The 14849-nt window shown below is 45.1% G+C and overlaps 1 protein-coding gene across 1 annotated transcript; it reads left to right on the top strand.

Annotated features, from left to right (window-relative positions):
- The first annotated feature begins 419 nt into the window (after window positions 1-419).
- Window positions 420-8124, top strand: PGAM1 (phosphoglycerate mutase 1). Its single transcript, XM_004456986.5, has 4 exons — window positions 420-731; window positions 5486-5760; window positions 6324-6504; window positions 7046-8124. Exons 1-4 carry the CDS (start codon window positions 593-595, stop codon window positions 7213-7215), a joined length of 765 nt encoding a protein of 254 aa, XP_004457043.1. The 5' UTR covers window positions 420-592; the 3' UTR covers window positions 7216-8124.
- Window positions 8125-14849: the final 6725 nt, after the last annotated feature.

Raw genomic sequence — 14849 nt, 5'->3', positions numbered from 1 at the left:
TACCAGGTCAGGAGTATTATGCCCATTTTACAAATGAATTTGAGAGCGGTTATGCGACCTGCCCAAAGTAACACAGCTGACAACATGGAAGCGTTATGAATCATAGGCGTATTACTCAAACTCTCTGCACCTATCGATGGCAAAGTGGCCTGACAGAGCAAAGGGCAGCTCAAACGACACTGTGCATATTATTAAAGAATGGCTTATGAATGCTACTAATAACAGGAAAGCAGGGTAGCTCTACAACAATCCAGCCGAGACACGTGCCGGGCGGCCCAAAGGTCCAGCCGCTCCACACGCGGTTACGTGCGCTCCGTGACCGCCGTGCGGATGTGGGTGCCGGCGGCGGAGGCCGCATGCGCCCTGACGTCCTCCCGCGCGCCCCCTCCCCTCTGCGGCCGCAGTAAGGTGATGTGACGCATGCGCACACCAGGGGGACGGCAGGCGGTCCCGAGCGAGAGGAAAGATTTGGACAAAAAAGTGCGCGGAAGCCGGGCGGTGGGGCGCGAGCGCGCAGGCGCGGCCGGGAGGCGGGCCGCGACTCCAGAATCTCAGCAAGCCCCAGTGTGCGCCGCATCTCGAAGCCGTCGCCATGGCTGCCTACAAGTTGGTGCTGATCCGGCACGGCGAGAGCGCCTGGAACCTGGAGAACCGCTTCAGCGGTTGGTACGACGCCGACCTGAGCCCAGCGGGGCATGAGGAGGCGAAGCGCGGCGGGCAGGCGCTGCGAGGTGAGCAGCGAGACGGGCTGTGGGGGTCCGAAAGGCCCTGGCCTCCGACCTCGGAGGGCCTGGCGTCCATCGCTTGGTCGGGGTTGCCCTGCCAGCATCCGCGTCCCTCCTAGAGGGCGCTGAGACCTTGGGCATCATCTCTCCAGCAGGGAGTTCACTTTGCAATTGAGAAAATAGGACCTCGGCTGGGAACCGACTTGTTCAAGGTCACCTAGTGGAGTGTGCGGGCCGCACAAGGAAGACGACCTAGAATGTTCGCCCGCAGCCCACTGCTCTCGCCACCTCACGCCACTCAGCGAAATCCTTCCTCTTTCTTGTCTGAGCATTTCGTAACTTGGGGGCCGGCAGCCCCGGAAAGGAGCCACCTGTGGCGGCCAGGTCTTTAAGGTCTCCCTGGACCCCCCTGGGCCAGAGGCAGTCTGGTGAGGCCTGGGGCTCCTGGAGGAGGAAATCCGGTGTCTTAAAACATCTGTAATCCAGCCTCAAAGGGCGGCTGTGGATGCTAGTGAAATGGAAGGCCACAGCGCTCATCCCGGCAGAGGGAGGAAGGGTGGGGGCGGGTGATGCTACTTTGGGGTCGGGAGGGGGAGGCTGACAGGCTCCAAGATACCGAGAAATCCGCGTGCTTGTGTAGGGTTTTTTTTTTTGTTCAATATTCCACAAATATTGTGTCTAAAATGTATCCATAAATGTAATTGAGTGAATGAGTGAATGCATGATTTGAGTTGATCCTCTCTACAACCCCATCAAGTTGGCAGATGTTATTCCCCTCCCTCCCGTCTCTCCCTGACCCCCTTTTATGGTTGGGAAAGTGAGAATTGGAAAATGACTTGTCCAAGGTCATACCTTAAAAAAATTTTTAGTGTTAAAAACCTTCAAGTGTACAATTCAGTGGTGTTAATTACATCACCACCATTAAATACCAAAACTTTTTCATACCCCAAATAGAAAAGTCATATCTTTTTATTCTTAGTCAAGTGACCTTGCTTCAGTGTGGGGGTGGGGGGTGGGTAACCAGTAGGTGTGAAGAATGCTGGGCAAAAGTGGAAGCGGCCGTGTAACGTGCTGGCACGTGCCTCCTCTTGGCGACAGATCTCCCTGATTCTGGAATGCTAGTAAGCATTCATTTCCTGTTGCTTTGCTCTTCAAAGAATGTCTGGGCTGAGGTCATGCTTCCACTGATGATTAGGCCAGGTCCAGTCTTACTAATTCTGACCCTTTAAAAGTATTGTTGATGCCTGATGTTGAACAGGTATTTGCTCCCATGTTGCTCTCTCTTGCCCTTTGCCTTCATTATAGATCCCATTGAAATGAAGCAAAGCTTTGGCGAGTGGGGGAAATATCCCGCTGAGGGTGTGTGAATGCCTTGGCTTATCCTGGTGTGACCTCATACCGTTTAGGAGAGGCAGGGAAAGGGGAAAGTTCTGGCAAAGGAGGCCATTTTCTTCAGCTGTCTGGCAGGAAGAACTGTATTAGTCTGTGATGATTTGCTCAGGACAAAGCAATTTGCAGTGCTCTATTTAACACTGATCAAGTGGTTAAACTTGTAATCTCTCTCTAAAATTATTTAGCCTATTTAAATTTTTAAGTAAATGTTGGTAGCATCAATATTTAGATAAAAGCTCATTTACATTTTTAACATCTCTATGGGCATCTCAGATAATTAAAAATGAAAGACTAAAAGCAAAAACCCTGATGAAGGATACTATGAATAATCTAATACAAAAGACTTAAAATATTAAATTCATTGTGCCTTAAGTAATGGTAGGGTTTATAAGATCTCGAATCTGATTTTAGGAGGGAACCAGGAAGAACTGAGTTTCCACCCTGTAACCTTACCAATGAGAAAGGGGGGGGACTTCCTGGGGGAGCATGGAGTCCACACCACAATGCCCAGCCCTATCCCTGGGGGGATCTCTAAGCTGTACTTTTGTTTAACAAGCTTATTAATGGAAAAAATGCTTTATGCTTAAGCTTTGTGCTGTTGATCCTTCAGAGTTCTCTGTTAAAGAGTCCCAAGGGAGCTGCCTTACTCCTTGGGGACCTATTTGTATATCCAAAGTGAGGCACTTCATTGCAAGTGGATATCATTGCAGTGGAACAGCCGGTAGCTTTTCAGCATGGGAGCTGAAGCTTGCACTGTGGACATTCACTTCCCAGTGACTCAGCCTTTCTTTGGGGAACCATTCCTCCCCTTAATGATGAGGGAGGAGAGTGAAGTGGAGTCAGATTAGGGCTTGTCCTGAGGCTCAGTCAGGAGACTGAGACCAGTCTTCTTTTCCCATATGGGGTGGTGGTGATTTTTCCTGGTGATTAAGCTTCCCTTCTTCCATTGGTCTAATTCTTACTGGCCTCATTCCCAATGGAATGACTGGCAGGAAAATTAACTTCACATTTTTTTAGTTACTGTTGCCAGCCTCAGTGTGAGGCAATATTCAGGAAGTTTGTGCTGAATTTTGAAGAGGGCCTTCAAGCCTTATGGAAAACAAGAGTGTTTTACTGGCCTACTGTATAAGGAAAGGGCCATCTCTCCCATTGAAGGTTTTTAGTAAGAGGGAGAATAATCTTTCTTTGATATGTAAAGTATGTAAATCGGGGCAACAGAACTTGAGTCTGGATTACTCTCTCTCTCCCTTAATAAATAACTGTGTGTATGGAGGGGAGATTCCTTTATCAATCAACTTGGCAGTCTTAGTACACAGCATTTGCTCTTTCTCCAGTGAGTGGCTTCTCCTAAATGTGCTTTAACAGTTGACCTAAGATAGATGTGCTCTTCTGAGGGTACTAGGAAATACTATATGACTATGCAGAGAAGGAACCATGGATTGAGATGGTGATTTCCACACCCCATAGTGAAAATGTAATTTCATGGAACAAACTGAAGTGGAGGTAATCAGCATACTCCAAACTCTTGCCGTTGTCCTGATTGTTGGGAACTTAGAATATACCATTTTCCCTCGACCAGAGGCAGAGAGGACTGAAAGATATTAATAATCTAACTGAAATACAAACACCAGGATCCTTAGAAGTTGGAAAAAGAGGGGGGGGTGGATAGTTAGAGATAGTGGTTAAGAGTTGGATTTTGGAGTCATACAGACTGGATTTTTTGGTTTGTTTACATTTTTTGTTGTGGTAAAACATGCATAAAAATCATTTTAGCCATTTTTAAGTTAAGTGTACACTTCTGTGACATTAAGTACATTGACAGTGTTGTGAAACCTTCACCACTACCAGAACGTTTCATCATTCCAAACAGAAACTCATATCCATTAAGCAATAACTCCCCATTCCCTGCTGCCCCCAGCCCGATAACCACTGTTCTTTCTATGTCTATGAATTTGCATATTTTGAGTATTTCATCTAAGAGAAATCATACAGTATTTATCTTTTTGTCTGACTTATTTCATGCAACATGATGTCTTCATAGTTCATCCATGTTGTATGTATCGTATTTCTTTTTATGACTGAAAAATATTCCATTGTATATACCACATTTTGTGTATCCATTTTGTTTGTCCATTGATGGACAGTTGGGTTGCTTCCACCTTGTGGCTATTGTGAATAATTACAGCCTGGCTTTTAATCTCTCAGGTAATACTTGTATCCTTAGATAATGTAACTCAGCTGAGACCAGCTCAGCAATAGGTCTGCACAATGCAGAACTTAAGAAATAAAAGGAGAGAAAGAAGGACACGAGAGAGGAAACAAAGATGGGACCAGGGGGCTTCACAGCTTTTGAAATTGAGAGCCTCAACCCTAGTTTCCCCCTCATATTTATTTGAAAGCTAACGAGGGAAGTGGAGTTGGCCCAATGGATCCGGCATCTGCCTACCACATGGGAGGTCCAAGGTTCAAACTCAGGGCCTCCTGACCCGTGTGATGAGGTGGCCCACACACAGTGCTGATATGCGCAAGGAATGGCATGCCACGCAGGGGTGTCCCCTGCATAGGGGAACCCCACGTGCAAGGAGTGTGCCCCCGAAGGAGAGCCACCTAGTGCCATAAAAGTGCAGCCTGCCCAGAAGTGGCGCCCACACAAGGAGAGCTGACACAGATTCCAGGTGCCGCGGACAAGAATACAAGTGGACACAGAACACACAGCGAATGGACACAGAGCAGACAACTCGGGTGGGGGAGGGGTGGAGAAGGGGCGAGAAATAAATCTTTAAAAAAGCTAACAATCAGCTGTGGGCTACAGAAAGCAACTTGCAACATCTACAATAAGGTAATTTACAATAACAGGAGGCAACAAATGGGTAAGCCAGTTTCCCACAACAGACTCCTTTGTCTTTGTTTTCCTCATCTGTAGAATGGATTATGAAGATTGTAACCTCATAGGACTAAATAAAAAATAAAAAGAAATTAGCCCAGGGCCTGACAAATGGTAAGCCCTCTAGAAATGCCAGCTATTATTTATTAGTTTTGGGTATCCTTTTCCCAAAGAATTGAAGCAGAAATAAATTATTAAGACTTGCTTAAGTACAGCATTTTAGGGATTAGGGTAAGTGGCACAGATCTCAGGGTAGCTGATTGACAGTGCAGTTAAGCCTATTGGGAAACAAATGGGTCAGCTAACATAAGCAACAGATGCTGTCCTTCCTGAAGGCAGAATGTTGTATTTCGTGCAAGAGTATACAAAGTAAAATGTTTGGGCAGATAATTTTCATTTGGACTACCAGTATAGATTTATGTGAAAGGAAATTCCAGTTCAGAGTATACCTGGTTAGCTTATCACTATGAACTTAAATTTCCAGATGCTGGCTATGAGTTTGACATCTGCTTCACCTCAGTGCAGAAGAGAGCAATCAGGACCCTGTGGACCGTGCTAGAAGCCATCGACCAGATGTGGCTGCCAGTAGTGAGGACTTGGCGCCTCAATGAACGGCACTATGGGGGTCTGACTGGCCTCAATAAAGCAGAAACTGCTGCCAAGCATGGCGAAGCCCAGGTTAAAATCTGGAGGCGCTCCTATGATGTCCCACCACCACCGATGGAGCCAGATCATCCCTTCTACAGCAACATCAGTAAGGTATGAACAAACTGAGGTTGGTTCACTCTACCCAGGTTCAGGGCATAAGAATCTGGGCCTTACTCTTTAACTCTTATTAGTGTTTGCCTAGTTCCAATGAGCTTATAATTTATGATAAAAGTTAGTTGTAGCCTTCTTTTCCCCAAGGAAATTACTTTTACTTATTAAGATGTATAGTTTATGTTATTGATCTAAGAAGAATTTTTATCTTTTCTGTATTATATAAACCCCTCCACATCCTTAAGATCTTTCTAAACCAACTGCAAGTTAAAAGGAATCGGGAAGAGCCTTGTTGCTTAATTTATCATTTTGCTTTTCTAAGCTGTTTCTTTTGAACTCATACTCTTTCTAGTGATGGGTAATGGGAGAGGGTAGAGCAGAATAATAATTAACCCCTATCCCAAGCCCTCAGCAGCATTTTAGGCCCTGTTGTGAGACGTTCTTCTATCACTTTAATCCTTTCAGGGATGAGAAGTGGTCAGAATTGATAGAGTGGTATATTCTGAAGCCATTTAATAAATGGCATTGCTAATAATTAGTAAGCTTGGATTTTTGTTGTTTAGGATCGCAGGTATGCAGACCTCACTGAAGATCAGCTCCCCTCCTGTGAGAGTCTAAAGGACACTATTGCCAGAGCCCTGCCTTTTTGGAATGAAGAAATTGTTCCCCAGATCAAGGAGGGGAAACGGGTGTTGATTGCAGCACATGGCAACAGTCTTCGGGGCATTGTCAAGCACCTGGAGGGTATGTACATTTAGGTTCTACCCCAGACCAGTGACTTAGATACACATTAAAGTTTGAGATTCCCAGCTACAGACTAAGATTGCAAACTGAAACTACTAAGATCCTTCTTAGTCACAACTTGGCACAACTTCCCATGTGAATCTGAATTGGCACCTTAAATTATTTCATCTTGAGGGCCTACAGGCCAAGATGAGCTGATATTTAGCAGGCTGGAGAGGACTAAATTTGAGATGTATATAGTTTTGCTTCACTTCCAGATCCCACTTGGTTTAAGATATGTGCAGCACACACCTTTTCTATAGTTTCTTGGTGGCCTAACTTAGAATCTTGCATACCTGTTCATACTTATTTCTTCCTTTTCAGTTTCATTGCTGAGAAATAAGTATTGGGGGCCACTCCTTGGGTGATAGATCTGTTACAAAGTTTAGAAGATGAGTGAAAGGTGCTCTTGTTAATTTTAATTCCTAGCCAAGTCCTTTTGTCGGCTGGAGGGGTGATATGGACTTAGTTTTGGTTGACTGATCATAGTGGATGTTTTCAGGTCTCACTGAAGAAGCTATCATGGAGCTGAACCTGCCCACTGGTATTCCCATTGTCTATGAGTTGGACAAGAACTTGAAGCCAATCAAACCTATGCAATTCCTAGGGGATGAAGAGACCGTACGGAAGGCCATGGAAGCTGTGGCTGCCCAGGGCAAGGCTAAGAAGTAAAAGCGAGCAGACTACTATCCCCAGGAATGCCCTCCCTGCCCATCCCCTTCCTCTTTACCTCGCTCCTACACTGTCACACTGACCACATCTGTAGCCATTTTAAGTTGTAGCTGCAGATGGGGGACCAGTGGCTCCCATTTTCATTTCAGCCATTTAGTCTTCTGCACCCACTCCATGCAAACAGTCTCGTCAGAAAGGCTCCTCTGGGGCATGAGTCCACAGTCCAGGACCCAGGTAGCGACCCTGGGGTTTTTGTGAGTGCCTTGTTTACTGAGGACCTGCTTGAGCATGAGACAGGGGAGGAACCATGCTAAGGCATGACCAATGAGAGGAATCAAGAGCCTATTCCCACGAGCCTATACTATTCCTTAGTCAGGTCATTTCCTATCTGGGGGGCTCTGCTTCAGTCATTCCAGTGGAAGATTAGTGTAACCTGCATGGTGATGTAAAAAACAAAACAATGACTTATTTCCTCCCTAACCCCAGAGGAGCTGGCTCCAGAAGGTTGGGATCAACCCTGAATGTGTATGTATTGCATTTACTTTTTAAAAATGTATATAAATAATACAGAAACTCTCTGGGGTTTCTAGTGGCAGTTGAAATCATAGTCCCACCTGTGGTCATCAGAAAATAAGCCATTCCTTATACCACTGTGGGGTAAGCTCTGACTTAAAGAGTAGGAGTTCATCCTGCTGTGTATTTTAGAATCCCTCCCTCCACTGTTATGTGGAGTGTCCCTCCACTGTTTTGTGACAGTGACATCTTGATCATGTCAAAATGTGTCATTCACTGTGTCTGATTACTGAATCATGTTCCAGTTACTTGGCCCAAGCACTTGGGCTCAGTACTCAGTTTGAGCATAATTGTACTTTTTTCCAGATCAGTATAATAAAGGAGTGATGTGCAATATTTTCCTGTGTGATGTGTAATGATACCTCTTGTGTGAGGAAACCTTAGCATTCAACTTCTAATGTCTCTTCAATTCGCAAGCCTTTACGTGACAGATTAAGAGCTTCAAGACAGGGAAACGGACTTTGGCCCAGTGGTTAGGGCGTCCGTCTACCATGTGGGAGGTCCGCGGTTCGGACTCCGGGCCTCCTCGACCCGTGTGGAGCTGGCCATGCGCGGTGCTGATGCGCGCGGGGAGTGCCGTGCCACGCAGGGGTGTCCCCTGCGTGGGGGAGCCCCACGCGCAGGGAGTGCGCCCGTGAGGAGAGCCGCCCAGCGTGAAAAGGGGGTGCAGCCTGCCCAGGGGTGGCGCCGCCCACACTTCCCGTGCCGCTGACGGCGGCAGAGGCGGACAAAGAAACAAAAGCAGACAAAGAAACAAGACGCAGCGGGTGGACACCAGGGGCGGACAGCCAGGGGAGGGGGGGAAATTGAATAAATAAATAAATCTTTAAAAAAAAAAAAAAAAAAAGAGCTTCAAGACAATGTGCCTGGTTACAGCTTTATACAGCCTGGCCCAAGAATCCGGTTTTCTAGCTTTAACTCCTCAGGCTGTAGAGCTGAGCAGGGGCCCAGTGTTCTGGCTGAGCTCCTCATTCATGCTGCCCCTTCTGCAGCTTGCTGGGTGATGGCTGTGGTTACTGAATAACTGTTAACTTGAGAGTCAAATTCTGACATCTCATGCCCCCTTTGGCTTCTAAGTTGGTTGGTGTAGATCTCTTGAAGTGTTTTGTTTTTTGTTTTTAACTTTTTCTTTCAAGTTCTTGTAAAGTCATTTGCCCCTTTTTGGCCCCTAAAGTTTTAACTTGGTCAATGAACTAACATTTCCAAAGCTTTTAAATAACCTCATAAAATGACTAAGAAAAGGGACATTACTACATTATGCTCATAATTGGCGAGGGGCATTATCACATTTGCATTTCTCTGTGACCCTTGAAAAGATCCATGGAACAGTAATTTCCATAGGGCAAGAAGAAGAAGACCAATGTCTTTACCTTCTAAAACAGCTGGCAGTGGTTATTTCTAGGCCTGCTGAGACTTTAAAGCCAGCAGCAGCCGCCGACCCAGTTAACTGTTCTTGGGTTGATTTGTCTATGATTATAGTCTTGTGTGGCAGCAGGTGAGCCAGACATTACTGCCTGTGTTTGTCCTGTTGTAGCATTTAAGAGTTTTTTTTTTTAAGATTTATTTATTTATATAATCCACCCCCCCACCCCCGTCTGTTCTCTGTGTCTATTTGCTGCGTCTTGTTTGTCTGCTGCTGCTGTTGTCAGCCGCATGGGAAGTGTGGGCGGTGCCATTCCTGGGAAGGCTGCACTCTCTTTCGCGCTGGGCAGCTCTCCTTACGGGGCGCACTCCTTACACGTGGGGCTCCCCCATGCGGGGGACACCCCTGTGTGGCTCAGCACTCCTCGTGCAATTAAGCACTGCACATGGGCCAGCTCCACACGGGTCAAGGAGGCCCGGGGTTTGAACCGCGGACCTCCCATGTGGTAGACAGACGCCCTAACCACTGGGCCAAATCCATTTCCCTTAAGAGCTTTTTAATTGATTTTCTTCTTTTTTTTTTTTTAAAGATTTATTTATTTATTTAATTTCCCCCCCTCCCCCGGTTGTCTGTTCTTGGTGTCTATTTGCTGCGTCTTGTTTCTTTGTCCGCCTCTGTTGTCGTCAGCGGCACGGGAAGTGTGGGCGGCGCCATTCCTGGGCAGGCTGCTCCCTCCCTTCACGCTGGGCGGCTCTCCTTATGGGTGCACTCCTTGCGCGTGGGGCTCCCCCACGTGGGGGACACCCTTGCGTGGCACGGCACTCCTTGCGCGCATCAGCGCTGCGCATGGCCAGCTCCACACGGGTCAAGGAGGCCCGGGGTTTGAACCGCGGACCTCCCATGTGGTAGACGGACGCCCTAACCACTGGGCCAAAGTCCGTTTCCCTTGATTTTCTTCTTGACTCAAGTTGACTTTAGTAGCTTAAATTGTTAACTTTTACTCCTCCTCTAGCCTTGCTTATGCTATCTGAAGTGATGTTATTGAGATAATCTTTTTTCATAAGGATACTGTCAGCATTACCCTTTCTGTCACTAAACACATTTTGGGTATCTGCTCTCCTATTACCTCCTTGTGAGGGAATGTGCACTCTTTCCCTGGGAAGAGTACCTGTTGAAAGGTACAGCCAAATTCTGACACCCATGTTAGTGTGTCATCTCGCCCTCCCCTTAAGACTGGCGATCTCTTTTTTGTGGCCTGGCTCTGAAAAAATGAATTGGGATTGGACTTCTCTCTCAAGAATTTGTAATTGGGAAAATGAGACTGTGGTCATTTAGCTGTGGGAGCAGACTGAAAAGGCCAAATAGGTACACCTATGCTACTTGTAACCTGAGGCAAAGTGAGGCAGAGACTTTGTGGCCCAAGAAAGGGCACGTCTCAGTTCCTGAAACTTCATTTTTCTAGTTCTCATGAGGCCAGACTGTATTTGTTTTCTATCCTTGATTAATATTACTCTACATACTTAGATCACTTCAGGCAGTCTTATATTCAGTCTCCATTTCAACTTAAGAGTCCTGATTAGATCTGTGTTTAGGAAAATAACACAAAGTCAGCATCAACTACCCTTTCCACTAGGAGGCAGAGAACCACTATACCTTCAAGACGGTGTCTCTTAACCAGGTTGGCACATTAGATTCCCCCATAGAACTTAAAAACCACAAACACCAGGGAAACGGACTTTGGCCCAGTGGTTAGGGCGTCCGTCTACCACATGGGAGGTCCGCGGTTCAAACCTCGGCCTCCTTGACCCGTGTGGAGCTGGCCATGCGCAGTGCTGATGCGCGCAAGGAGTGCCTTGCCACGCAAGGGTGTCCCCCGCGTAGGGGAGCCCCACGCGGAAGGAGTGCGCCCGTGAGGAGAGCCGCCCAGCGCGAAAAGAAAGAGCAGCCTGCCCAGGAATGGCGCCGCCCACACTTCCCGTGCCGCTGACGACAACAGAAGCGGACAAAGAAACAAGACGCAGCAAACAGACACCAAGAACAGACAAACGGGGGGTGGGGGGGTGGGGGGGTGAAAGGAATTAAATAAATAAATAAATCTTTAAAAAAAAAAAACCAAAAACACCTGATACGGGCTTACCCACTGAAACTAAGTCAGGGCTAGGGCAGATGCATTTTTAAAATTTTTTTTAATTTTTAAAGTTTTTATAGAGATGCAATTATGGAAGTTCACTTACCTCAAACTGAGAACCACCACTGAAAGAGGTAGGAAAAAAAGCCTCCTTGTTCTCTAGAACCACTTTCAGATTAGTTACTGTCAGCATGGCTCAATGGTCTCTGACATTATTTGGGTACAGCTGCTCAGCCAACTATGAGTACACCCAAGAAAATTTTTATTGAGCACTTGCTATGTCAAGTCACAATACCAGGTACTGAGTATTCAAAGATAAATAAGAATCCTACTAGAAAAGTTCAGGCCAGTATCAGAGACAGGCACATTACTAGATAACATGTAATACAATATTAGAATGGATAAGGTAAGAAATCTAACCTGGTCCACAGCAGATTGGAAAGTCTATAATCTGTTGTCTCAAATGCTCTTTGGAAACAGGGTGACACAAAAACAAATGAGGGAAGTGGATTTGGCTCAATGGATAGGGCGTCCACCTACCACATGGGAGGTCCAAGGTTCAAATCCAGGGCCTCCTGACCCGTGTGATGAGCTGGCCCACGCGCAGTGTTGATGTGCACAAGGAGTGCCGTGCCACACGGGTGTCCCTGCGCGTAGGGGAGCCCCACGCACAAGGAGTGCACCCAGTAAGGAGAGCTGCCCAGCACGAAAAAAGTGCAGCCTGCCCGGGAATGGCGCCACACACATGGACAGCTGATGCAGCAAGACAATGCAACAAAACGAGACACAGATTCCAGGTGCCACTGACAAGAATACAAGTGGACACAGAACACACAGCGAATGGACACAGAGAGCAGACAACTGGGGGGGACAGGGAAAGGGAGAGAAATAAAAAATTAAAAAATATTTAAAAAACAAAAACAAATGAAAAGTAATTTAGCATCATCCAACTTTCCATTTTTCCATCTGACCAAAATGATATGAAAATATCAGATGTCCTGATGAAATCAATTGCATATAAGTAGAAACTCAAGATGGTAAGTCCAGTTGGGCACAAGTTATTCACGGTGAAAACCTCACTCCATTTTTGGTCATCTTTAGGACTAGATTAGGGAAAAGACAAAAATGATAATCTTGATTCCAATAAATCATTAGATAATAGTCTAGGTTAGACTTTATGACTTTTTAAAAATTACTGTCCCAGAGGATACTATTTATGCATTTACTTATTATCTGTCTTCCCCCACTAGAATGTAAGCTCCATGAAGACAGAATTATGTTGTTCCCCATTTTACTCCTTAGCCTCTGGAACAGTGGCAGGCAGTGTATAGGCATCCCTCATCTTATTGTGCTTTGCTTTACTGTGCTTCACCAATGTGTTTTTTACAAACCTCAGGTTTGTTGCAACTTCGTGTTGAGCAAGTCTATTGGCCCATTTTTCTAAAAGCATGTGCTCACTTGTCTCTGTGTCACATTTTGGTAATTCTTGCAATATTTCAAACTTTTTCATTATTATATCTGTTGTGACTAGTGATCTTTGATGTTACTATTGTAATTGTTTTGGGGTGCCACAAACTATACCCATTTAAGATGGTGAACATAATGGAAAAATGTGTGTTCTGACTGCTCCACTGACCAGGTGTTCCCCCTGGTGCTATCCCTCTTCTCGGGCCTATTTCCTGAGATATAACAATAATGAAATTAGACCAATTAATAACCATACAATGGCCTCTAAGTGTTCAAGTGAAAGGAAGAGTCACATGTCTCTCACTTGAAATCAAAAGTGAGAGAATGATTAAGCCTAGTGAGGAAGGCATGCTGAAAAGCTGAGATAGGCCGGAATTTAAAAGTGCTACTCCAGTGAACACACGATAAGCAAGTAAAATGACCTTATTGCTGTTATGGAGAAAGTTTTAGTGGTCTGGATAGAAGATCAGACCAGCTACATTTCCTTATGCCAGGGATTCTTAACCTTTTTTGTTCCACAGACCCCTTACTAAGTCCACACTATATTATTTAATAAATATATCACACCCACACTAACATGTACCCACAAGAATGTTTTTTTTGAATTTCAATTCAAACTCAAAGACCCCTTGTTAACCCCTGCGTTATGCCAAAACCTAATCCAAAGCAAGGCCTTAACTCTTCAGTTCTATGAAGGCTGAGAGGTGAGGAAGCTACAGGAAAAAAAAAAGTGAAGTTACCAGAGTGGTTAGTTTATGAGGTTTAAGGAAAGAATCCATCTCTATTAACATAAAAGTACAATGTGAAGTAGCAAGGGCTGATGTAGAAGCTGCAGTTAGTTTATTCAGAATTAAATATCTATAATAACTGATGAAAGTGGCTACACTAAAAACAGATTTTCAATGTAGGCCAAACAGCCTTCTATTGGAAGAAACCATACGCTCAGCTTGAGAGACATCAATGTCTGGCTTCAAAGCATCAACGAACATGCTTACTCTCTTGTTAGGTTCTAACGCAGCTGGTGACTAAGTTGAAGCCAGTTCTTTTTTACCATTCCGAAAATCCTAGTGCCCTTAAGAATTACAATAAATCAGGAAGTGGATGTTGCCCAAGCGATTGGGCCCCCATCTACCATATGAGAGATCCAAGGTTTGCTACCCGGGGCCTCCTGGTGAAGGTGAGCTGGCCCGAGCAGAGAGGTGGCACAGCAAGATGACACAAAAAGAGACACAGAGGAGAGACAATAAGAGATGCAGCAAACCAGGGAACTGAGGTAGTGCAATAGGATGAATCTTAAAAAAATAAATATTATTCTACATCTACTCTGCCTGTACTTTATAAATGGAACAGCAATGCCTGGATGACAGCTTATCAGTTTACAACATAGTTTTTAAAATATTACTACTCATTGACAATGCTCCTGGTCACCCTAGAGCTCTGAAGGAGATGTACAAGATTAACGTTTACATGCCTGCTAACACACATCCATTCTGTAGCCCTTGGATCAAGAAGTAATTCTGACTTCTATTTAAGAAATACTTTTTTTTTTTTTTTTAAGGTTATAGCTACCATAGATTGATTCCTCTGATGGATCTGGATAAGGTAAATTAAAAACCTTCTGGAAAAGGTTCACCATTTTAGATGTCCTTAAGAACATTCATGATTTTAACATTAACAGGAGTTTGGAAGAATGAGATTCCAACCCTCGAATGAGATTCCAACCCTCACAGATGACTTTGAAGGGTTCAAGAATTTAGTGGAGGAAGTAATTGCAGATATTACAGAAAGAACAAGAGAACTAGAATTAGTAGTGGAGCCTGAAGACATGACTGAATTGCTGCAATCTCATGTTAAAACTTTAATGGATGGGATCATGTTAAAACTTTGATGGATGGGAGCAGATGTGGCTCAAGCAGATGAGCACCTAGTCCCAGCTTCAGTTTCTGGTGCTTCCTAGAAAAACAACAACAAACAACTAGAACAAATGAAAAAATTGATATAGCTCAATGGCTGAGTGCTTGCTTCCCACATACAGGGTCCCAGGTTCAATCCCCAGCCCCTAGTACTTAAAAAAAACAAAACAAAACAAAAAACCCAAAAACT

Source organism: Dasypus novemcinctus, chromosome 6 (assembly GCF_030445035.2).
Source record: "Dasypus novemcinctus isolate mDasNov1 chromosome 6, mDasNov1.1.hap2, whole genome shotgun sequence".
Classification (NCBI taxonomy): domain Eukaryota; kingdom Metazoa; phylum Chordata; class Mammalia; order Cingulata; family Dasypodidae; genus Dasypus; species Dasypus novemcinctus.
This window is presented reverse-complemented; position numbering and strand designations above follow the sequence as displayed.

Bases quoted from the DNA above. Each gene is read 5' to 3' on its own strand.
- PGAM1 (XM_004456986.5), top strand. From the start codon at position 593: ATGGCTGCCTACAAGTTGGTGCTGATCCGGCACGGCGAGAGCGCCTGG. The intron at 5,761-6,323 runs GTATGAACAAAC...TTTGTTGTTTAG, and splicing joins TCTACAGCAACATCAGTAAG to GATCGCAGGTATGCAGACCT. The intron at 6,505-7,045 runs GTATGTACATTT...GGATGTTTTCAG, and splicing joins CATTGTCAAGCACCTGGAGG to GTCTCACTGAAGAAGCTATC.